General features: G+C 60.2%; 2 protein-coding genes across 2 annotated transcripts; one reads left to right on the forward strand and one right to left on the reverse strand.

Annotated features, from left to right (window-relative positions):
- Positions 1 to 5,734: 5,734 nt before the first annotated feature.
- LOC143695373 (uncharacterized) lies at positions 5,735 to 19,464 on the reverse strand. The gene is made up of 3 exons (XM_077187031.1): positions 19,373 to 19,464; positions 8,998 to 10,761; positions 5,735 to 6,411 (listed from the first exon to the last, which is right to left on the reverse strand). Exons 1-3 carry the CDS (start codon positions 19,462 to 19,464, stop codon positions 6,342 to 6,344), a joined length of 1,926 nt encoding a protein of 641 aa, XP_077043146.1. The 3' UTR covers positions 5,735 to 6,341.
- On the forward strand, positions 9,744 to 20,559 carry HS3ST2 (heparan sulfate-glucosamine 3-sulfotransferase 2). Its single transcript, XM_054643797.2, has 2 exons — positions 9,744 to 10,177; positions 19,315 to 20,559. The coding sequence occupies exons 1-2, from the start codon at positions 9,744 to 9,746 to the stop codon at positions 19,931 to 19,933; spliced, it is 1,053 nt and encodes a 350-aa protein (XP_054499772.1). The 3' UTR covers positions 19,934 to 20,559.
- The last annotated feature ends 895 nt before the right edge of the window (positions 20,560 to 21,454 follow it).

The following is a 21,454-nucleotide window of genomic DNA, read 5'->3' on the forward strand; positions in this document are numbered from 1 at the left end:
CCAGCACCCGCCAGATTGAGGCTGTTTGCCACAAAAACATGTGCTGTTGTTTTATATAAACAAGTTGCCAAGCTGGAGTTGGACTGCAGCGGTAAATACTGGGTCAGACCCCTTCTCAGCAATGTCAGTCCCACCGTAATTAATATTGATTTTGTGCAGCTGAAATATGGCTACACAATTTAATTTTGCTGCTAAGATTTTTGACATCGCTGTTCTTAGAGATTAATGTGGGATTTAATGAAGGATTTGGGCTCTCATCTGTGATGTTCCCTCATCCCGTGGTGTGCTGTGGACCTGCTGCTGGCTGCTCTGGACACGGCTCACAGCTGCTGGCCCCGTGGGCAGCGCCTGGCCCGTGCCTGCTGGGGCCGGGGGTGCGGGGACCAGGGCACTGAGCACACTGCAGCACGGGCAGCCAGTGACCTGCCCACCACTGGGACAGTGACACCACGGACAGCAGCGCCGGGGACAGGGCAGGCTCCTTTCCCGGACCCCTGAGGTGCATGACGGCTCCCAGCCTCAAACAGAAGTGTAAATTGTCTTGTCTCAGCTCCAGGTCCAGAAAGAGCAAGGTGGGGCGTGTGGACCCTCAGCCCTTTATTTAGGGCTGGGACCAGGGACAGCACAGCAGAGCACGGCGTGGCACAGCTGGCAGGGCCAGAATTCTCTGCCACAGGAAAGGGCCATGCTGGCCCTCGAGCTCAGGGTGGCACTGTCCTTGCCAGCGTCTCTGTGGGGACACAGCACATGCAACAGAGACCATGTGGCCAAAGCAGATTTTTTGCTTATCAAATCAAGGAGCAGCTGGATTAGAAGATTAGAAACCAAATTAATTACTAATGACTTCCTGGGGCCTGGGTGGTTCTGACAGGAGTCTCCAGGCAGTGGCAGTGCCGGTGGCGCCAGGCAGGCACAGGGGCACCGTTCACCAGTGGGACAAATGTGTGGAGCCAGAGGCCACAACCCGGTCCCTGCTGGGGCTGTGTGCCACACGGCCGTGCCACTGCAGGCAAGCCTGGCAGAGCTGGGGAGCCATGCAGCCCCCAACTCAGCTCCTGCTTATCCATGGTGAGATGTGGCCCCCAGCCCAGGGGGAGTTCAGGTCAGGGCGCTCGCCATGGCGGCACTCCCCAGCCCTGGGATGAGCGGGCACTGCCCCCATTTCCCTGAGGGATTCTGCTCTTGGAGCAGCATGTGCCCCAGCCTGCCTGTGCTGTCAGTGCCCATCTCTGCAGTGTGGCCTCGTGGCCCAGCCTGCTGGGTGCTGCTGCAGGGCAGAGCAGGCGTGGGAGTGGGCGAGGGCTGGTGCTGCTGGCACAGTCAATGGAGCTGGCACAGCCAAGCAGGCGCTGGGAAACAGCCGCTCCTGTCCCCGCTTGCCAGGACAGCCGGGCTCCTCGCCATCTGCTTCCTGACCTGGATATTAAACTGCACTAGATGATTAAATATGTCAATGGGAAGAAAGTTTTCTTCTGCCTGCCAGAGCCTTTTGCTCAAGTGAGCAAGGGCCAGGCAGAGGGATGGAAGAATAGAAGGAAGGCCAGAAGGGTGGAAGGACAGAAGGACGTCATGAAGAAGAGTGAGCCAGGTAACAGGCTGACCTCTGGATGGAGGCTGGGCTGTTCTTAACCAGTTACCTCAGAGCCTACAGAGGAGCTTCCCGGGGACCTGGAACCCCCTGAAGTCCCTGGGGAGAGCATGGGGCATCCCAGTCAGTGCAGGTCACTTCAGCCCCTGCCACCACTGCACTTGAGGGCCAGCCCACCGTGACCAGCCATCATCTCCTGGGATGTGGGACATAAATCTGAATATGTGCACAGCTCTGCACAGATGGCACCAACAGGCAGGGCCCTGTGTGAGGCTGCTGGAGCACCCCAGCCCGCTGGGCAGCCCCCAGCTCCTTACACTTGTTACACTGGGCTAATTGGTTTAACAGAGATTGCTGGGTCACTAATTACAGAACCTATTGAACAGCGTATCTCAGCTAAGGGATACAATTAAAAGTTCACCCTAATTAATCAGAGGTAATTAACAGACCTTGCATTTCTCTGACATTAATTAATCAAGGAATCCCAAGCAAATCAATGTAGGCAGGGGGGAGTCAGGGGACGCAGGGAGTGGGTGTTGCAGAGGTGATGAGCTCCCTGACCCACTTTTCTGGGCTGGGAGCAGAGCTGGGGTCCCCACGGCAGCCCCAACAGCATCTCTGTCTGCATCACCCCCTGGCCACTGCCAGAGCTGGACCCCACTCTGCTCCCTCCTCAGCGTGGAGTCCATGTGGCCACAGTGACACAGGACCCGGCTCCTGCTGCGGGTCTGGCCAGTGACAGAACTGCAGCGTTGCCACCGGCACCGCAAAGGTCTGGTCCTGCAGGGTCCTGCCCACCAAAGCATCGTGCCCCGCTCCACCCTTCCTCAGCACATCACACGGGCAGCAGTGGCCATGCAGGCTGCGAGCCCAGAGGACACAGGGCCAGCGGCCAGAGCCCCGCGGTGCCCCGGGCTGCTGCAGCTGTGCCAATCGTTAGCTGTGGTTTGGCTGCAGCTGCCTCATCTCCATCTCCCCGAGGAGATGTGTATGGAGATAATCCAGACAAATGATAGATGGACATCGGTGTCTTGTGTATGGATCTGGCTGGGGGTCTGCAATATTTTGCTGCTAAGGAAACCCTCATTTGTGGCATGATCGAGGACCCCATGCCAAATCAAGGAAATTGATGTGCTTGTAGTAGGAAACTTAATCACCAGAGGGGAAATGCCCACCTCGTTTTTCTCATGAAAGAGGAATGCAGTGCTTTGATTTTTGGCTCTAGTATAAACAGGGTGTGATTAAATATTGTTTCCCCACTCTTTCTTGTCATTAATCAGGATATAGCTGCAAGCACTGGGCGTGACGTGGGGACACTTGCTTTGATTCCTCAAGTTCTTAAATGGTTTTGTTCTCTTTTCAATCCCATTAAAAATAGCAGGCGGGGTGTTCAAAGTACTCCTGCTGGAGAGAACTTCTGATCTGGAGGATGTGCGCTCATGGGGGACGCGCCTTCGGCAGGGAGCGCACCCCGCGGCTCCGCCCGCGCCCGCCGGAGCGGCACCGCCGGACAGGGCCGGGCCGAGCCGAGCCGAGCAGGGCCGGGCCGAGCCGAGCCGAGCCGGGCCAAGCCGGGCAGCCTCGGGAGGAGAACCCCCCGCAGCCGGGGCAGCGCCTGCCGGAGCGGCACCGCCGGGCCGGGCCGAGCCGAGCCGAGCCGGGCCAAGCAGCCTCGAGAGGAGAACCCCCAGCAGCCGGGGCAGTGCCAGCCCTGCCGGGGCAGTCAGTGCCCGCTGTGCCAGCACAGGCACCTGAGCCGGGCAGCTGCAGGGCAGCGCGTCCCCAGGACCCTGCTGGGGCTGCGTTATCACCTGGCCCGGGCACGGCCGGAGCCTCGCTGCAAAGAGCCTTTATCCACAGAGCCCATGGGCTGCGATCCGGGCGGGATCCGGACGGAGCTGCTGCAGGAGGGCCCCGGGAATGGGCCAGCGCTGAACACGCCGAGCTGGGAGCCCTCTCGGCTGCCCGCCGCCTCTGCCACCCCCGGCAAAGACAGAGAGCGCTGCCGGGAGAGGCTGTTCCGGGCTGTTTCCACCGGTGCAGAGCAGCCACAAAGCCGGGAGCGGAGGGCAGGCTCAGGGCAAGTATTGCTGCGGGAGACCATCATCACACTGCCGATCGCAGCCCCTCCGCCCGGCCGGGCTGGCAGCGATCCCTGCCCAGCAGCTGCACCACGGGGCACCGAGACGGGAGCACGTCACTTCTTCACTCCCACCTGTGCCCTGCACTCACTCACAGCTCCGGAGCCCATGGAAATGCACCAGAAACTGCTGTCAAACGAGTTAATTTTAGTGCAAAGCTGCCACCAAAGCTTCTGCTGTTCTGCCTGCCACAACCTCCCGTGTACCTGTCCCTCCCTGGTACAGCCCTGTACCTGTCCCTCCTGGCTGCCCCTGAGCCTGCAGCCATGGCCCTGTCCAGCATCCCCACGGTGAGCCCGTGCAGGTGCCCTCTGGGCCCCCGAGCCCCAGGTGAGGTCAGTCAAGACACTTCAATTGGCTCTTGGGGAGGCTTTAAAAGCCCCCAGCAGTGCAGGGCTGTCAGTGCAGGGGTTGGTGTTGCCTGGACCTTCTGCGTGTGCTGGTTCTGTGGGGGTCAGGTGGGTCCCCTGAGCTGTGCCCAGTTCCCCCTGCACCAGAGCCATGGGTTGGTCACCCAGAGGGCACAAGAGGAGGGAACCACTCCCAGATGCCCAGCAGTCCCCGAAGATGGCACAGGTGGGTTGGTGTTGGTTTTGCAGGGACCCCTCCTGGGAGAGGAGCTGCTGCCTCCACAGCCCCAGACCTTTGCCAGCACGTCCTGCTCTGCTGGGCCTTTGTGGCTTTTTAGCCAGCCCAAGGCTTTCAACACGGGCAGTGACACCTCCTGGTATGTGGAGGGGGAGCCTCAGTGAAGCGAGGAAGAGGAGGGCGGGCCTTCCTCCACCCAGCGATGGTGCCAGAGGAGGCAGCAGTGTTGGGAACAAGAGTGACCCAGTCGTGTCCCTTCGGTGGGAACGGGGCAGCTCAGTTCTGATTTTCTGCCTTCAGGTTTACGTAAGGCAAGGACGGGGTTACAGAGCTGTGGAAGAGCTGGGCTGAACATGAGGTGACACTGAAAACAAGCTTCAAAAAAAATTTACCAGCTTGTGTTTGAGTACAGATTCCTCATTTGCAGTTAAATATAATTGTGAAGGTCTGTGAGCCAGAGAGATATTTCTAGTTATTGGAGAGCTAGCTCCTGCCCCTGTGATCCCCGAGGAATGATAATGAGATTTACCCTAAGCAGGCGCTGCGGAGAGCCGGGAGAGCTCCGTGCTGGTGTGTGATGAGAGCAGAGATGGTTACAGGGTCCCCGCCTGCCGCAGCACACAGATGAACCCTGCCACTGCATCATTTCTGTGCTGTGCACACCGTGCCTGCGCTGGCAGACCCAGAACAGCCGCCTGGAGCCCCCGGCACCAGGGAGGCGGCTCTGGCTCCTTTGGGGCAGGAGGGATGCTCAGGGGAGAGGGAGGATCCAGCCACCCTCCCTGGGCAACAGGACACAGGGAACCTGTGGGTCACCCTCGCCTGCCTGCACTGCCTCCTCCCAGAGCCCTTCCCTCCTTTCCTTCAGGTTCTGGTGCGTTCCCAGCCCCGCACGGCCAGCAGGTGCCCAGTGCCATGGATTCAGCCTGCAGGCCCACAGCTGCTGCCCTCCCTGCCCAGGTGGTCACGGCTGGGACAGAGGGCCAGGCCCCCCCAGCATCCTCACTGTCAGGAGGCAGCACCGGGGTCAGTGCCCGCTGGACCTCACCCCAGCAGGAGCAGCAGAGGCCGTGGCATGGGGGGCAGCATGAGGGGCAGAGCTGGGAGGGGGCGGCACACCCGTGCCCACCTCGGTTATGGTCTTTGCAGCGTCAGTGACAGATATGTAAGGATTAAATTGCAGTAATCTCTGTAATCTACTCAGTGAGATTAAAACCTCCCCCCGCCCCCAGACTTTATCCCTTTCATTCCAGGACTCTTAGCAGTGATTACAGCCGGGGGAAGCCATTTAGCTTTTAAGCACCACTCCATCCTGCTTAAAAATGCATTTCAGAATCAAATGAGTTTGTGCAGCACAGCCAGGGCTGGCTGCTCCGGCTGGGCAGGAGGCTCAGAATTAGGACCAAAGTAGCTTGAGTCAGAGTTAAAATTAAATTTATTGTTTCTGACCTTATTGAGAATACAGTGCATTTACAACTGATTAATGAGGCTTAACAGGAGTTCAGACCCAATTGAAGGCAGCTCCACAGCCTGCACTTCCATCCTGCTGTCTGACGGGCACTTTGAGACTCCCCTGGCCTTAGGAGACCCCGAAGTGCAGAGCTGGGAGCTGTGCCAGCCAGCCTGGGAGGGGTGTGACGGAGCCGAGGGGCTGTGCCAGCCAGGAGCAGCCCCCAGGAGCAGCTCAGGGGCCAGGGCAGCTGCGTGCCAGTAGCTGGGACTGAACTCCCACCCTCTGCAGCACCAGCCCATGCTCCCACCAAGGAGGGCACCACTCAAATGGTGTGAGTGTGACAGTGAGTCACCGGTGAGTGCTGAGGGCTGACGGTGCCACGGTGATCCTGGGGACTCTGGGAGCGAGGATGCAGCCCCAGTGTGCTGGCAGTGCTTGGGAATGGCTGAGTCCTGCTGGCCTGTGCCCCTACAGTGTCCACAGTATCCTGGGGATGTGCAGCGAGTCTCTGAGCACCATCAGCCCCAGTCCCCATCCCTGCATCCTCCTCACAGCTGCCCATGGATCTGGCTCAATGCATCCCTCTGCTCCACTGCCCAACTCCAAAATGCCAAAATGTCCTTTTAGCAGCTCCAAGTTTCCTGCCAGGACAAGAAGAACAGGGAGGCACTTGAGGCCTGGAGTCTGTTTCAGGATCTCATCGGGGCCACGAGGCTGCAGCAGCTCAGCTCTGGCTGCCCCGCAGCGCTGAGGATGTCCCTGTCCCTGCACGTGCAGTGCTCAGCCCCTGATTCCCAACACAAGGGTAGGTGGCAGTTTGTCAGCCCAGAACCAAAAGGTTCTTAATGACATCAATATTAGATGCAGAAAACTGGACTAACAGTGACACTTGGGCACTGAGCAATTTCTTTGGCTCTGGAAATAAATTCTAAACTTGTTCTGTACTGCCTTCAACATGGAGACATAACAGGCAGGACACCACTTTTAATCGTATTTGTTCTTTCTAGTGTGCACTTTATTGCTTCCCTATTCTTTTAGCTTTAATGTGATCCTGGCACAAACTTTGTGTATTTCTGTAATAATCTCCTGATCCCTACACTTTGTAGGGAGCTTTTCTCTCTGCCTGCCTGGCAGCTGTCTGTGCTTGGGATGAGCCCTGGACCAGGTCCTCCCTGGAAAACACAGAGCTGTGAGCCCCCAGCAGTGGTTCCTGCTGCTGTCAGTTCATGCTATGGTGAGATCAGTCTCTCAGAGGGGAAACAAGGCAAAGGGGCTGGCCTGAGGCCTGAAGACAGGCCCCAAACCCCTTCTGTGGTGTCTGGCATGAGCGCTGTTTGGCCACAGCCCCACAGTCCCGTGAGCCAAGCGCTGCTCTGAGCAGGAGAAACTGCCCTGGCAAAGCAGCATCGAGGAGCTGCAGGTGGCCTGGGAGGGACAGGATGCTGGGGTCCTTCAGGGTTAGTGTCAGACAAGGCGCTGGGGTCCCTAGCTGCTTTGGTAAATGTACAGCCAGAGATTGGAGAGCTTGGGAGTGATGAAGGAGGCAAGATGGGAAAGATCTGCTTGGGAACAGAGCCAGGGGCCCAAGAGGGATGGGGAGGAGAGGGAGCACTGGTGGGACTCTGAAAAGTGGCAAAGGGAGGTGGGGAAGAGAAGATGAAGGAGAGGATGGTATGAGGCTGGGAGCAGGATGCAGCAGCAGCTCCACAAAGGACCAGGTGAGGGGGCAGAAGGAGGCAGGATGTTTCCAGCTCTTCCTCCAGGCCCCACGCTGCAAGGCACTGGCTGAGGAGGGGGTACCTTCTGCAGTGATCCAGTGGGCTCTTTCCCCCTGCAATGCCAGAGCCTGGCACCCCGCTCTGGGATCCCACTGGGGGCTGGCTCCCAGGGCTCTGTTAGCACAGGCAGCAGGGCCGGGAGCGTGCTGATGGCACCAGAAAGCTGTTGTTTATGTGGAGTGGGGCGTAAACAGCAAACATGTCATGGAAAAGACGTGCCCTGCACAGATACAAAGACTGGAAGCAAAATTGTCGGCTTTACAAAACATTCCTCCCTTGCAAGTAGAGAAACGTGGAGGTGTTGAGGCATCCGCAGCAGCTTTATTTATCCAGACGCCTCTAATGTTCATGCTTAGGCAATGTGTCTGCTGCCGAGGCTGGATCACCACATGGAGGTGGTGATCTAAAACGGAAAAAGCAACTTTTCCACAGATTTGGCAGTTTGTCACGGAGAGGAACTAAGTGACAGATACTTTCCTCCGTAGAAAACATAACCTGCCAATGCCTGGCCCCTCAGGTACCTCCACCCTTGCTGTTGCTGCCCGGGCAGTGCCAGGGCCCTGCCCAGCCCTGTGCTGGCTCTGGTGCAGCATGTGAGAGGGGGAGAGCCAGCCCTGGGTGCATTCACATCAGTCAGGGGTCGCCCAGGGGCTGGTGCTGTGCCCCTGGCTCCATCCCCCTGCTCTGAGCCACACAGAGGGGCTGGGGCTCAGCCCTGCCTGCCACAACCTGCTGCCACACAGACCAGGGCACACTGCACCCAATGTCCCAAAAAGAAACACCCGTGGGTCACTGAGGATGGTGAGGTTTGTCTCCACAAGGACTCAGCCCATCCTCTAAATCCAGGGCTCTCCTGAGGCAACAGAACAGGTCTTCCTGGAAACTCCATTCCTGCTCCCAGGGAGGAGCAGTGCCACGCTCCCACCCCAGCACTGCTTTTCATTGTTTTCCATTTTTTCTCAGGTCTGCACCGAGTTCTGGGTGTTGCACAGGAGGGAACCTGGTCCCTGCCCTGGACTGGCAGCCGGGAGCCTGCGGCATCCTCGTTTGTGTCGGGCTGGCACTTCTTGCCTGTCTCTCCCTGTCATCATCCTTCTTCCCAAGGAACAAGACAAGTACTTTCCTGCAGCCGATCAAGCTTCTAGTGCTGAGAAAGCAGGAGCGATGGCTGCTAATGTCTAAGCGGTGCCGCACGCAGCCCTTTGGCTCAGCAGGAGCAGCCAAGCGGAAGCCTGGGATGTCGGGGCGCAAGGGGAAAGGAAAGAAAAGGGGAGCCGGGGATGGGGATGGGGATGGAGCAGTCCGCATTCAGAGTCTGCCGCAGCCGGTGGGCTTCCCGGCTCAGCCTGCGTGTGGGGCATCAGAGCCGGGACAGGCGGGGCTGAGCAGCCCCAGCCCGGCAGTGAAATTTAATTCATGCGTCACTTTAAAGCTTTCCCTCCTACTTACCGGCGGCACGGCGGCGGCCGATGGCTGCTCCTCCTGCCCTCCCGAGGACAGAAGCGACTGCTACCGTGGGGCGGCCCCGCCGCGCTCCCCTCGGGGCCGGATTGTTCGGGCAGCGCGGCTCTGGCCCCGGGCTGGGGCACCCCGGGACCGGCCGTGACCCCGGCAGCCCCGAGCCCCGGCTGCCGCTGCCGGCGAGGGCTGCTCAGCCCGCTCCGCCGCTGCTCGCCGCTCCCGGGCGGAGGGTGCGCGGCTGCGGGGACGGAGGCGGCTGCCCCGGCTCCAGAGCGCTGCTTCGAGCGGTTCAGGGCTGGATGTGGGGGCAGAGCGGGGCAGGGCCGGGCGGGACAGCGCGACCGGGGACGGGACGAGCGCAGCGGCACCGGGCCCGGTCCCAAGGGCTGTGCGCGGCGGCACCCCCGGCCCGGCCCGGCCCGGCCCGGGGGAGGCACCGGCCGCCGAGCGGCCGCGGGGGCTCCGGGAGGCGCTGACGTCAGGCGGCCCCTTAAATAGCGACGCAGCCGCCGCTGCCCCGGCACTTCCCGCGGAGGCAGCGCGGAGCCGCCGCCGCCCGATGGCGGGGATGGCCGCGGCGGGGCGGCGGGCGCAGGGGGGCCGGGGCGGGCGCGGCCCCCTCGGGCGGCCCGGCCGCGCCGCCGCGTAGCCGCGGGCGATGCCGGAGCGGCCGCGCCGGGGCCGGGGCGCCGGGCCGGGGCCCGCCGTGCCCGGCGGCGCGGCCCCATGGAGCCATGGCGCGTAGGGCGCCGAGCGGGCGGGCCCCGGCCGTGGCTCCGGCTCCGTCCCGGCGGCTGGCAGGGAGGGTCCTCGTCCTCTTCACGCTGTCGCTGTCCTGCTCGTACCTGTGCTACAGCCTCCTGTGCTGCTGCGGCAGCCCCGCCGCGCCCCGCGCCCGCTGCCCGCCCGCCCGCGCCGCCGCCGCCAAGAAACTTCTGCAGCAGTCGCGGCCGTGCGGGCGGGCGGCCCCCGCCCCGCCGGCCGGCAGCGCCCCGGGGCCCGCCCGCCCGGGCACCAAGCGCCTGCCGCGGGCCATCGTGGTGGGCGTCAAGAAGGGCGGCACCCGCGCCGTGCTGGAGTTCATCCGGGTGCACCCCGAGGTGCGCGCCCTGGGCACCGAGCCCCACTTCTTCGACAGGAACTACCACCGCGGGCTGGAGTGGTACAGGTGAGGGCGGGGGGCTGCGGCACCGGCCCCCGCCCGCCCCGGGCACCCCTTGGCCGTCCCCCGTCCCCCCGCACCGCGGGCACTCGCCGCCCCGCTGCCCGTCCCCTCTCCTCTCCCGGCGCTCTCGCTGTCGGTGCGGACTCGGCTCCGCGTTCCTCGGTCGCTCGATGGAGCCGGCGGGGCCGGAGCGGTTCCGGCGGGCGGGCGGGCGGCGGGGGCTGTCGCCTGGCCGCACTCCGGGAGTTTTCCCTAATCTCCTCTTGCTGTAGCCCAGCGGGTCGCGGCTCGGTCCTGCCCGTTCGCCGGGGCTCTCGGCGGCAGCCCCCCGAGCCCCGGCCCTGCCGGTAGGCACCCCGGAGCCGGGACGATGCCAGGGCATCCCTTCCATCCCGTCTGAGGAAACGTTTGCCTGGGTGACCGGTTCTCCAAAACGCGTGAGTGCCGGCACGGGATGCACTGTCCTCCCGCCGCCCTGCTCGGTGCGCCCCGGCACCCTTCTGCTGCCGGCTTTGATCGCCGGCTCCTGAGAGGGACAGTCCTTGTCCTCTGCCATCCCCTCTCTGCGAACTCGAGTGACTGTGGATCTATATGGAATCTCTAATCATTTGCAGAGGTCAGCGAGTGTGTCTCCAGCAGGAGATGGTGGGATTTTAATTTCCATGAGGGCTTTTGTGAGGTGCAGTGGGCGCTCTGGGAGAGGCAGTGCTGCTGTAAGCAGGTCACGGCACCCATGGGCTCAGCCCCTGCTCCCCGAGCGGCGCTCGCTGTGCTCTGGGACACTGCTGGGTGCTGGAGCAAGGCCACGGCGCTTCTGCTGGGCATCAGCCTCGGGAAGCAGAGTGGGGCTTGGCCCGGCCCTGGCTGCCTGTGCTCAGAGCAGGGGAAAGGGCTCTGTCCGTGTGTCAGGGCACCATGGTGGCAGAGGAGGCGGCCTGTGGGTCACACAAGCCCTCCTGCCTCCATCTTGACGGCGCTTTCCTGGCAGGGATGTCCCCAGTTCCGAAGCAGGTCAGTGCCCAGTGGCAGGCAGGTGCAAGTCAGGGTGACGTTGTGCTCGCTCCCAGCTCTGCTCGGGTCCTGGTGGCCGGGGCTCGTGCCTTGAGAGGCAGTGCAGGCATGCATGGAGACCTGCAGCGCTGCTGCCCTGTGTTCAGATCCTTTGGGACCGGTGGCAGGTGACAGGAGAGCCAAGACAGGCACAGGTGAAGCTCATGGGAGCTATTTCCTTCTCTTGAGGGTGTCCTGCAGCATGCCCTGCTCCTCCTGCTCTTCAGAGAGTAGCTACAGCAATACTCTTGATCTGCTCTTGCCTCTTGGCAGGTCTGTGTCATTCCCACGTCCTCCCCCAACATCAGGCACTGTCACCCCTCCTGCATCCCCCAAAAGCCTGCAGCTGTGAGCAGCCCTGCAGCACAGGCACGTGAGGACAGTGCTCTCTCTGAAAGACACCCAGAGTGTCAGGATGGGTGATGGAGCAGAAGATGGGTCCTGGCTGAGCCCCTGGCTCAGAGGGGAGCTCCATGGGCTCAGCACCTAGCTGGGAAGCAACCCCCCAAATCCTGAGCTGGGATCCTTCCCTACATCCCTGTGTCTGTGACCGATGTGGGCTGTGCTTCCCCTGTGTGCTGTCAGTGTGGAAAATGTGGGGCTGGGAGCCTCATGGGCAGTGCAGTTCTGAACCTGTGACACTCCCCCCTTACGAGGTTTGGGACACGGAGCCTGCCCTGAATGAAGTGACAGACCCTTCTGGGGCATGTAGGAGCACCTGGGGACCCCAGGGATGGTGCTGACCAGGAGCTGTGCCCTCTCCCCTCCCACTGGCACTGAGGGGCTGCAGCAGTGTGCAGCTGACCAGCCAGCCTCCCGCCCTGAGCCGTTGTTCATCTGGGATTCTCCATGTGAAGGAACTTGTCCATGACCAGGAGGGATGCAGCCTGTGGCCGTGGCAGGGTGGTTTTGGAGCAGCAGTGGGAGCGTGGCCAGGTGAGCAGCGCCCTGCCCCAGGGCCCAGCTCTGTCTGGATCAATAGAGAGATCACGCCAGAGCAGCGGGGCCTGCAAATTAGTTCAGCTAAAACAATTAAATGACACTTCCTTGGTTTTATTACCTTATTTTTTTTAAACTGACAAATGTGCCAAAACTTAAGCACAGAGGCTGCTAAAGTATAAAACGTGGAATTGATTTTTCTCCTTGCAACTGGAGCAGTTAATGTGGAGCAGGTCTAACCCACAGTGGGATAAGCTGCTGTGGCTCTGCCAAGAGCCTGGGAGCAGAGAGCAGAGTCCTGCCCGTGGCCATGGCCCAGAAGGACAGAGCAGAGGCTGGGGCAGCAGATGTGGGGGCTGTGAGGGATTGCAGGGGCTGCCTGCCCGGAGCCCGGGGTGGGGGGCTGCCCCTGGCCTGGCTGGGGCTGTGTTCCAGCTTCTGGCTGGGGAGAGCCGGCGCTGCCAGCCTGGTGGAGGGTGGTCCCTGCAGGCTGCCCAGAGCACTGACCCCTTGGAAAGGCAAAGGTGAAGGCATTCCCTGGTGTGAGTAGAGACTGCCTGTGGGAGCCCTGGCTGCTGATGCCAAGTCAGCTGTGTCTTTCCCTCGTGCCCCAGTGGGGACCCAAGTGGAGAGACCAAGCTAGTCTTTGGTGCGGTTGCAAGTAGCGTGAGAACTGAGCCCCTTTGATGCTCCAGAAACGTTGGTTATCATTTTCTCACGTTTCCCCCTGCCCTGGCATTTGTCTGACGCAGAGATGGCAGAGCTAGCGGGAGGGGACACCTCCTCATCTGCCTGCCCTTGCCTCTCCAAATGTCATGCTTGTTCACAGCTGCTCTCATGGTGCCTCTGCCTCAGCTGCTGCCATGGCCCGCAGCAGCCCCAGCTCCCCGTGCAGGGGGATGAAGGCTGGGCAGAGCCAGACCTGGGCTCCCTGTGCAGGGGGATGAAGGCTGGGCAGAGGCAGACCTGGGCTCCCTGTGCAGGGGGATGAAGGCTGGGCAGAGCCAGCCCCAGCTCCCCGTGCAGGGGGATGAAGGCAGGGCAGAGGCAGCCCCAGCTCCCCGTGCAGGGGGATGAAGGCTGGGCAGAGCCAGACCTGGGCTCCCCGTGCAGGGGGATGAAGGCTGGGCAGAGCCAGACCTGGGCTCCCCGTGCAGGGGGATGAAGGCTGGGCAGAGGCAGCCCCAGCTCCCCGTGCAGGGGGATGAAGGCAGGGCAGAGCCAGCCCCAGTGCCCCTGTGCAGGGGGATGAAGGCTGGGCAGAGGCAGCCCCAGTGCCCCATGCAGGGGGGGATGAAGGCTGGGCAGAGCCAGCCCCTGCTCCCCGTGTGGGACCAGCACCCAGGGCTGCCGCTCACCGGCTCCACACCCTGAGCCCCGTGCTGCTTCCAGTTCCCATCACTCTCTAATCCACCTCATTAGCTACAGATACACTACAGGAAAGATATTTTTAGCAAGGTCTGTTTTAAGACAACTGAAACCAAACAGCAGCTTCTGGGGAATATCGATTCATTACCAATCCTGCACTAAATGTTCAATATTGAGCTTTTTCCTGCTGCAAGTAGTGTGGGCCAATAACCTTCAATATTTTCCAGAACACAGGGAAGATGGTGTGATCTAAACTGCCGTTAACTTTGAGCAGTGGCTCTAATTGCAGCATCTCAGGGTGCCGTTTTCCTGCTCAGGATTCCGGAGTGGTCCTGTCGGGCGCCCCAGAGCTGTTTTCGCAGAGAGGGGCTTTTCCCAGTGGCTGCAGCAGCAGGCTGAGCCCGGCTGCCCCCATGCCGTGGCTGCCACGGCCGAGCCCTGAGGCGGTGCTGGCGCAGGGCAGAGCCCTCTGGCTCTGTGCAGAGCCACCTGCCGGAATGCCCTGACCGCAGGGGTGGCACCTGGGCCGGGCCTGGCTCTCCTGTGCCGCCGGTCCCTGGAGCTCGGCCCTGCTGCAGCTCTGCCCCGGCCCTGCCCTGCCCTGCTCCGGTGCTCCCGGCGCTGCGGCTGCCCCAGGAGCGTGGCTGGAGCACCCTGCGGGACCCGGCCGTGTCCCCGAGCCCCGGGGCTGCGCAGGGCAAGCACGGAGCCGGCAGACGCTAATTGCTCCCGGCCACTGCTAATTGCTGCCGGCTAATGGCCGGGCTGGCACACGCACAAATGGGAGCCCATTAGGCTTTGCCCGGGACTTGGTTGTGGGCTTTACTGACAGTGCATTTGGGTGAAGTTAATTAGCGAGAAGAGAAGAAGGCAGCAGCTTCAAGGATGCTTTGAAATTTCCTTGACTTCAGAGAGTGCCCTGGCTCTGGGGAATGTGCCTGGAGCCGCGGCAGGGAGTGCTGCATGCAGCTGTGCCGGGCAGCGCTCCCTGGGCACTGCCCTGCCCCTGCACGGCTCCTGCTGACCGGCCCGGCCTGCGCCAGGGGCTGCTGGGCCCTCACTCGGCCCAGGAGAGCCTCCCTGTCTGAGGAGCTGGGGGAGATGCTGGAGATGAGCTCATGTTGGCTGCCTCACCTTCGGTGTTAAAGATGTGTATGCCAGCTCCGTTCCTTCACCTTGCTTGTAATCTGCAGTTTGTTCTCACCTTGCTTTGGAAGCACCAAATTCTGCTGGTGGCCTGGCACACCATGGGAGGCTGGTGAGAAAAGGCCAGCAGGCCCTGGTGGCCCTGGGTGTCCATGGTGGGGCCAGGCTGTGCCCACAGTGTGTGCCCGGAGGTGAGCACACAGGGAGCAGGGCCAGAGCTGCTCACAGGGCCTCTGGGTGATGGGGAGCCCACAGGAGCCATTGCTGGGATGGAGGGGTCTGTGTTTGGTTGTTCTGCACTCACCTGGCACAGGGAGGTCTCCATGGCTCTGCCACAGGTCACTGGCCTGGGAGTTGCTGCAGCAGCTGGGGCACGGGCAGAGATTTTAAAACCGAGTATTCAGTTTTGGAGTTTCGCCTGTGGAAGGAGTTGCCTTGGAAATGGGAAAGGGGGGAGCCTCTGGGCAGTGTCCATGAGCAGAGAGCAGTCCCCAGCAGGGCTGAGAGCCGGGCTCTGTGCAAGCTGTGCAGGAAGCCCTCCCTTGTCTCCTGCTCCTTGCCAGCTCCGCTGCCCTCAGAGCTGCCTTGGCCTTTGCCAGACCCTCCATCAGTGCTGAGCGATTACTGAGGAAGGTGAGAGTCACACATAGGTGTGTGTCTGTGAAGGGCAATGGCAGTGTGCCCTCTGGAAAAGAATCTCTTGACTTAAAGGACACTGCAAATCTCTGGAGCATTTAAATGATTAAAAATGAATCAGCAACAAAGTTAATTACTGTGTTCGCTCTGCTTTTATGCATGGAAATGTCCCTCATTAGCTGTCTGCAAGCACTGGTGTAAATTCTTTGAACATAAACATTTATTAAAGGGAGCTGCTCCATCATTAAATCGTGGCTGCAGTAGAGTGGGGTGGTGGCGGGGCCGTGGGGCTCAGCCACTGCTGCCAGGGGCCCTCGGGGGGTGTTTGTGGCTGTGGGCACGGTGCTGTCCCTGCAGGCTGGGCATGCAGCCACTGGGTCCTGCTGGGCATGGCAGTGCCCAGCTCTGGGCCAGCTGGCCCAGCCTGTGGGGTGCCAGCATGGCAGAGCTGCTGGGGATCCCCTCTGTCCCCTCAGCCCCTCGCAGCCTTGGCAGGGTGGTGCAGCCCCCAGCCAGGGCACTGCTGTCCCCCGGGACCCCGGGATATCTCTCAGCCAGAGATTTTTGTTTCCATCACACCTCGGTTCTCACACGTTTAACCAGTTTTGTTCCAACTTCCCGAAGCTACCAGAAGCAGCTTTGCTGGAGCTTTCATCCACCACTGCCACCCACGGTCCTGCCTAGCAGAGGTGCCAGGCTGGAGCTGAGGGTGCTGTCAGCTGTGTGTGCACCCGTGGCACGGCATGGCACGGCATGGTATGGCCTGGCACAGCATGGCACGGCACAGCATGGCACGGCCTGGCACAGCATGGCACAGCATGGCATGGCCTGGCACAGCACGGCATGGCACGGCCTGGCACAGCATGGCACGGCATGGCACGGCATGGCACGGCCTGGCACAGCATGGCATGGCATGGCACAGCATGGCACGGCCTGGCACAGCATGGCACAGCATGGCATGGCCTGGCACGGCATGGCACGGCATGGCACGGCCTGGCACGGCATGGCACGGCCTGGCACGGCATGGCACGGCACAGCATGGCCTGGCACAACCCTGCTGGGAGCAGTGCCAGCTCCTGTGCCTCCCCTGCTCGCCTCCCAGCACAGCAAGCTGGAGACCCGCTCACAGCCCCCCCTGCTCTGCTGCTGCCATCAGCTGGCACAGGGGGACGCAGAGCCCTCACCACAGGAGCTGGCACTCGGGGCTTTTGCCAAATTGAGCAGTTTGTTTCTATGCCACTGAGCAGATGGAGCCAGGACCCCACAGGCCAAGCTCTGCACACAGCAGGGGCTGACCCAGAGCTGCTCCGGGCAGGGCAGTGATGGGATTATCAGTGGGCACTGCCCTCCTCACTCTTATCTGCAATATTTCAATTGTTTGATGAGATTTGGTACAAATTCCTCCCTGGGAGAGTGTTTCAGGCATGTTCAACATCAAAGCAGTGCAGCCAGTGAGGGAGTGCATGTTTCTTTAATGTGGGAGTGTTGTAGGGGCCGCAGGGTGCCCAAAGGCAGATTATAACAAAATTAATAATTCAGGCTCGGGAAGGTGCTGGTGAGGAGTTAACCCCTTCAGGGCAAGCCGCTGCCTTCGTGCTGGCACAGCCAGGCCAGGCTCTGCTGCTGCTGCCCAGCACCTCTGGGTGTCACAGAGCAGCTCCCCTGGGCTGTCACCCACCTGTCCCCATGTCACTAACATGGGCAACCCCTAAATCTGGGCTGAAGGGAGTGTCAGTGCCCGTGTCAAGTGGCAATTAAGGGCTTTGAGAACTGGGCAGCTCTAATGAAAGCCGTCTCTAACTCGGGAGGAATTAATGCTGTCCCTGCAGCCTGAGCAATGTGCCCAGCGAGTGCCCCGGCCATCCTCCCCCTGCCAGCGTCACTCGCACATCGCTGTCCCCAGGCTGGCACCGCTGGCTCAGCACATGCCAGGGGCCAGTGCCAAGGCCAGCTGGGGACATCAGCAGGGCCACAGGACGTGCCCTGGAGCGGCAGCAGCAGCTCCTGGCTCAGCCCTGGCCATGCACTGCGGGCCAGCACCCAGAACCTTCACACCTACACCTGCCAGCCTGGGCCTTAGAGCCGTGTGACATGCTATTTGTATGCAAATAACCCTGTGAGTGCACAAGTCCAAAAATATTATTTTAAAGTCTGGTGTAATTAAGTTTGCCATGCATTTCCCTGCTCCTGCAGCCCTGGGGATCCTGCTGTTAGCGGGAAAATGAATGCCTGGATGACATCTCTCCCCCTTGCATGGCTTCACTGGTGATTTATTTATCTGCCCGTGCTGTGTTTTGTTGTCTCAGCAGTCTCTGTTTCTCATGAGCAGCAAACACTGGGAGTCCATTTAAAAAAAACAACTCTTGTCTCATTTCAGTAATTTACTATGCAGAGGTTTTGTGTTTTTCATAATGGATTAGAACCTGTAATTTTGTATTTTGAATGCATGGACCTAATAACTCACGTAATGAAAATCTAACAGGCTTGAGGATGAGCCATTAATGAAACAGCAGTTTTATGATCCTCCACAATATATTGTAATAGTGAATCACTTACAGAGCTGTCCTGTGCTGATTTATGATGAAACTTGTTTGTGATGTGGAGATAGAACCATGTGCCTGTGCTTCCTGACAGTCATTAACCAATGGGAATCGTAATCGCGATTTATGGGGTTTGAAGCAGAGCAGTGGGAAAGGCCAATTAAGCACCATCCATGCTCAGGTCCCTCAGTGAACCAGCCCTGCTAATTTATGCTGACTAATTAGTTTGTTTTCTCTCAAATTAGGAGGCTGGTCAAGAGCACATGAGGGTGCGTGGGATGGTGCCCTGGGCAGGTGCCCCCACTCCCCGCCATGCCCCGGGTTCATCTCTGTCCTCTGCTCACACAGGTGCTCTGGGCTGCTCTTGGACCTCCTCCCGGTCAGGTCTTTCATCAGCCCAAAGCTGCTGGCCATGGGCTGTGTTTTAGGGATGCTGGAGGTGCTGGGTCCTGGTCACTGCCCTGGCCCGGCCTGGGGAGCCCTGGTGGCCCTGGCAGCTGTCTGGGTTTGTGGCACGGATAACCCAGTGCCCCGGGCTCTCCAGAGGGATGGCTGCAGGCAGGGATGCACAGAGGGATGGTGTGTTTGCTTTCCCTGCTGCTGCTGGCCTTGTGTTCAGCTCCACAACCCGAACTGGGGCTGTGCCTGCTCACAGCACAGCAGCTGCTGCTGCCACAGGGCACTGCTGGGGTGTGGGTGCAGCAGAAGGATGCTGGCCTCATCCTGGCTGCCACAACTCCCTGCGCAGTCCAGCCAGGCATTCCCTACCTGCTCCCTGCCTGCTCCAGCCAGGGGACCTCCAGTGCCATGAATCTGACTGCAGTGGATTTGATAGTTTACTCTAGTAATACAAGACCAATTTATAAATCTTTCCGTCCCATTAGTTTTTATTTGATTTGGATGTTCAGATGTCAAAGCAAATGATTTAATTAGTGCTAAGCTGGGCTGCAGGGATGCTGCATTTCCCCCAGGCTGGTGCTCCTTGCCTGGCCTGCAGCCCAGCTGCCAGTGCCAGAAACAGATGTGTGTACCCAGGAGCCCATTTGGAGCTCTTGGGCCAGGCCCTGGTGGGGTGGGTGATACCCTGGTGGGCACAAGCCCCACATCCCTGTCCCAGCTCCCACCAGCAGAGCAGCACAGCCCCCTGGGGTCTGTCCATTGCTCCCCAAGGCTGCTCGTGGTGGTGGTGTGGCACAGCCATCCCACTCCTGCGTCCTGGCTCTGGACACACACTGCTCTGTGTGTGTGGGGCTGCCGGTGCCCCCATCCTCTGCTGTCCCCTGGGACTGGGATGGACCTGGAAGCCATCCATGGCCAGGGTCCTCCACAGAGCTGCTGGAGGGGTCTGTGCCTGCCTGGTCCCACTGGGAGGGGACGTGTCACCTGCCCCATGGCGCCGTCACCACCTCCCGGTGCCTGTCCCGGCTCCTCCCTTACCATCACCCTCTGCTTCGCCTGCAGGAGCCTGATGCCACGAACACTTGACAGCCAGATCACGGTGGAGAAGACCCCCAGCTACTTTGTGACCAAGGAGGCCCCGCGGCGCATCTTCAACATGTCCCGGGACACGAAGCTGATCGTGGTGGTGCGCAACCCGGTGACCCGCGCCATCTCGGACTACACGCAGACGCTGTCCAAGAAGCCAGACATCCCCACCTTCGAGGGGCTGACCTTCCGCAACCGCAGCCTGGGGCTGGTGGACACCTCCTGGAACGCCATCCGCATCGGCATGTACGCCGTGCACCTGCAGAGCTGGCTCCAGTACTTCCCCCTGTCCCAGATCCACTTCGTCAGCGGCGAGAGGCTGATCACGGACCCGGCGGGCGAGATGGGCAAAGTCCAGGATTTCCTGGGCATCAAACGGGTTATCACAGACAAGCACTTCTACTTCAACAAGACAAAAGGCTTCCCGTGCCTGAAGAAGTCAGAGAGCAGCGGCTTGCCCCGCTGCCTTGGCAAGTCCAAGGGCAGGACTCACGTGCAGATAGACCCCGAGGTCATCGAGCAGCTTCGGGACTTTTATAGACCTTATAACATCAAATTCTATGAAACAGTCGGGCAGGACTTCAGGTGGGAGTAAGTGTCCAGGAGCAGAGCTGCAGTGACAGGAAGCTGCGGTGTTCTCTGAGGAGGGCCCAAGGGGCTGGAGCCAGGACCCCTCAGCCCATCCTGCCCAGAACTGTGGGCAGAGGCAGGCAAGGGGTTCCCCTGTCCCTGAGGAGTCTGCAGCGCTCCGGAGAACCAAGACAAGGAAGACTCAGAGTCCTGCTGCAGCCCCCAAGCTAAGGGATGAGTGCCCAGCAGCACTGCCTGTCCCAGCTGCCTCTGTGGGGTCCTGTTTGCTCTGAGCACCACATGGTCCCCAGGGCCACGGGGATGGCCCTGTCCTGCAGCCCGTGCTCAGGCTGCTCCAGAGCACATCCCTCTGTGTCCCAAAGCAGATGGGTGCTCCTGGACAGTGGCAGTGGGACTGTCCCTGCCAGGCCCTGTCCTGGGCAGGCAGAGCTGCACTTTGTCACTTGCGCGCCATGTGTACCCCTGAGGACAGTGAGATGTATCTGCTTGACACAGAATCTATGGAAAATGTTGTACTGATATTTTGTCCTGTGAATAAAGCACAGAATCCTGCTGTTACGGGTACAATAGTGGCACTAGTTTCCTTGTTGAGCTTGTGATCCCTTCATGTAAATAAAGTGGCTTCCACCAGTCCGTATGCATGGGCTGTTCTTAGCACAGGGCTGGGCAGAGCTGGGGGGCCACGGGGAGCCCCCCCACCCCCAGACAGGCAAGGGAACGGGCAGGGGCTGGGGCAGGACAGGGCTCAGCCCTACACGACCAGGGGGAAGCTGTGGCACAGCCCTGCCTGGGGCTGCCCATCCCCTGGCACGGGGCTGGGATGTCTCAGAATGGTGCACAGGGACCACACAGGGATGCAGCACATCATGGACCAGTTTGCAAGGCCTTACTGAGAGTGATTAGTAACCAGTGAGCTCTAATAGGAAAAAATTGGAGTTAATTAGTGGACACCTAAGAGAGCCCCGTCTGCATCTCTGCCAATGCCAGCCGCAGGGGAAGACACAGCAGAGAGGGGACCCAGAGGCAGGTATGGGCAGGTGGAGGGAATTAATGGCCATTGACAGGAAAATGGGATATTTGCTTGTATGATTTTTCCTTTAAAGGAGAAAAACACTCACAGTGAGACTCACAAATCCCAGCCTCACAGTAGAAAAGCCATTTCCAATCCACTCCAAGGAGGCAGAAGGTGCCAGGTTAGATTGATCCTCCTGACAATACTGTATTAGTGGGAAATTAGAGCTGGAGCCTGAGGAAACTGCTGCGATATCAAACAATTACTTTACATTTGTCCTTACAAATGGAGGGAGCAGAAATGTGCTTAAATCAAGTATTAGCTTTCCAAAGGGTGAGCAAATGAGGGCACAGGCAGGGCTGCACTGAAAATGCAGAGCACATTAGGAGCTCTTAAAAATGGCTTAAAAAGCCCCAAGCAGGCAATTTGCGTGCCGAGGAGGCAGGGCAGGGGTTTGCTGAGGATGGCAGGGTTTGGTGAGGACATGGAGTGGTGCTGGTTTGGAGATGTGAG

The sequence above is a fragment of the Agelaius phoeniceus genome, chromosome 16, assembly GCF_051311805.1.
Source record: "Agelaius phoeniceus isolate bAgePho1 chromosome 16, bAgePho1.hap1, whole genome shotgun sequence".
In the NCBI taxonomy this organism is placed as follows: Eukaryota; Metazoa; Chordata; class Aves; order Passeriformes; family Icteridae; genus Agelaius; species Agelaius phoeniceus.

What these genes read in the sequence shown, in the direction of transcription:
- LOC143695373 (XM_077187031.1), bottom strand. Translation starts at nt 19,464, where the DNA reads ATGGCGCGGGTCACCGGGTTGCGCACCACCACGATCAGCTTCGTGTCC. An exon ending in GGGGCCTCCTTGGTCACAAA is followed by an intron (nt 10,762 to 19,372) that starts GTAGCTGGGGGT and finishes GATTCCATATAG; the next exon opens with ATCCACAGTCACTCGAGTTC. An exon ending in CGGCCGCCGCCGTGCCGCCG is followed by an intron (nt 6,412 to 8,997) that starts GTAAGTAGGAGG and finishes TTGTCCTGGCAG; the next exon opens with GAAACTTGGAGCTGCTAAAA.
- HS3ST2 (XM_054643797.2), top strand. Translation starts at nt 9,744, where the DNA reads ATGGCGCGTAGGGCGCCGAGCGGGCGGGCCCCGGCCGTGGCTCCGGCT. An exon ending in CGCGGGCTGGAGTGGTACAG is followed by an intron (nt 10,178 to 19,314) that starts GTGAGGGCGGGG and finishes CTTCGCCTGCAG; the next exon opens with GAGCCTGATGCCACGAACAC.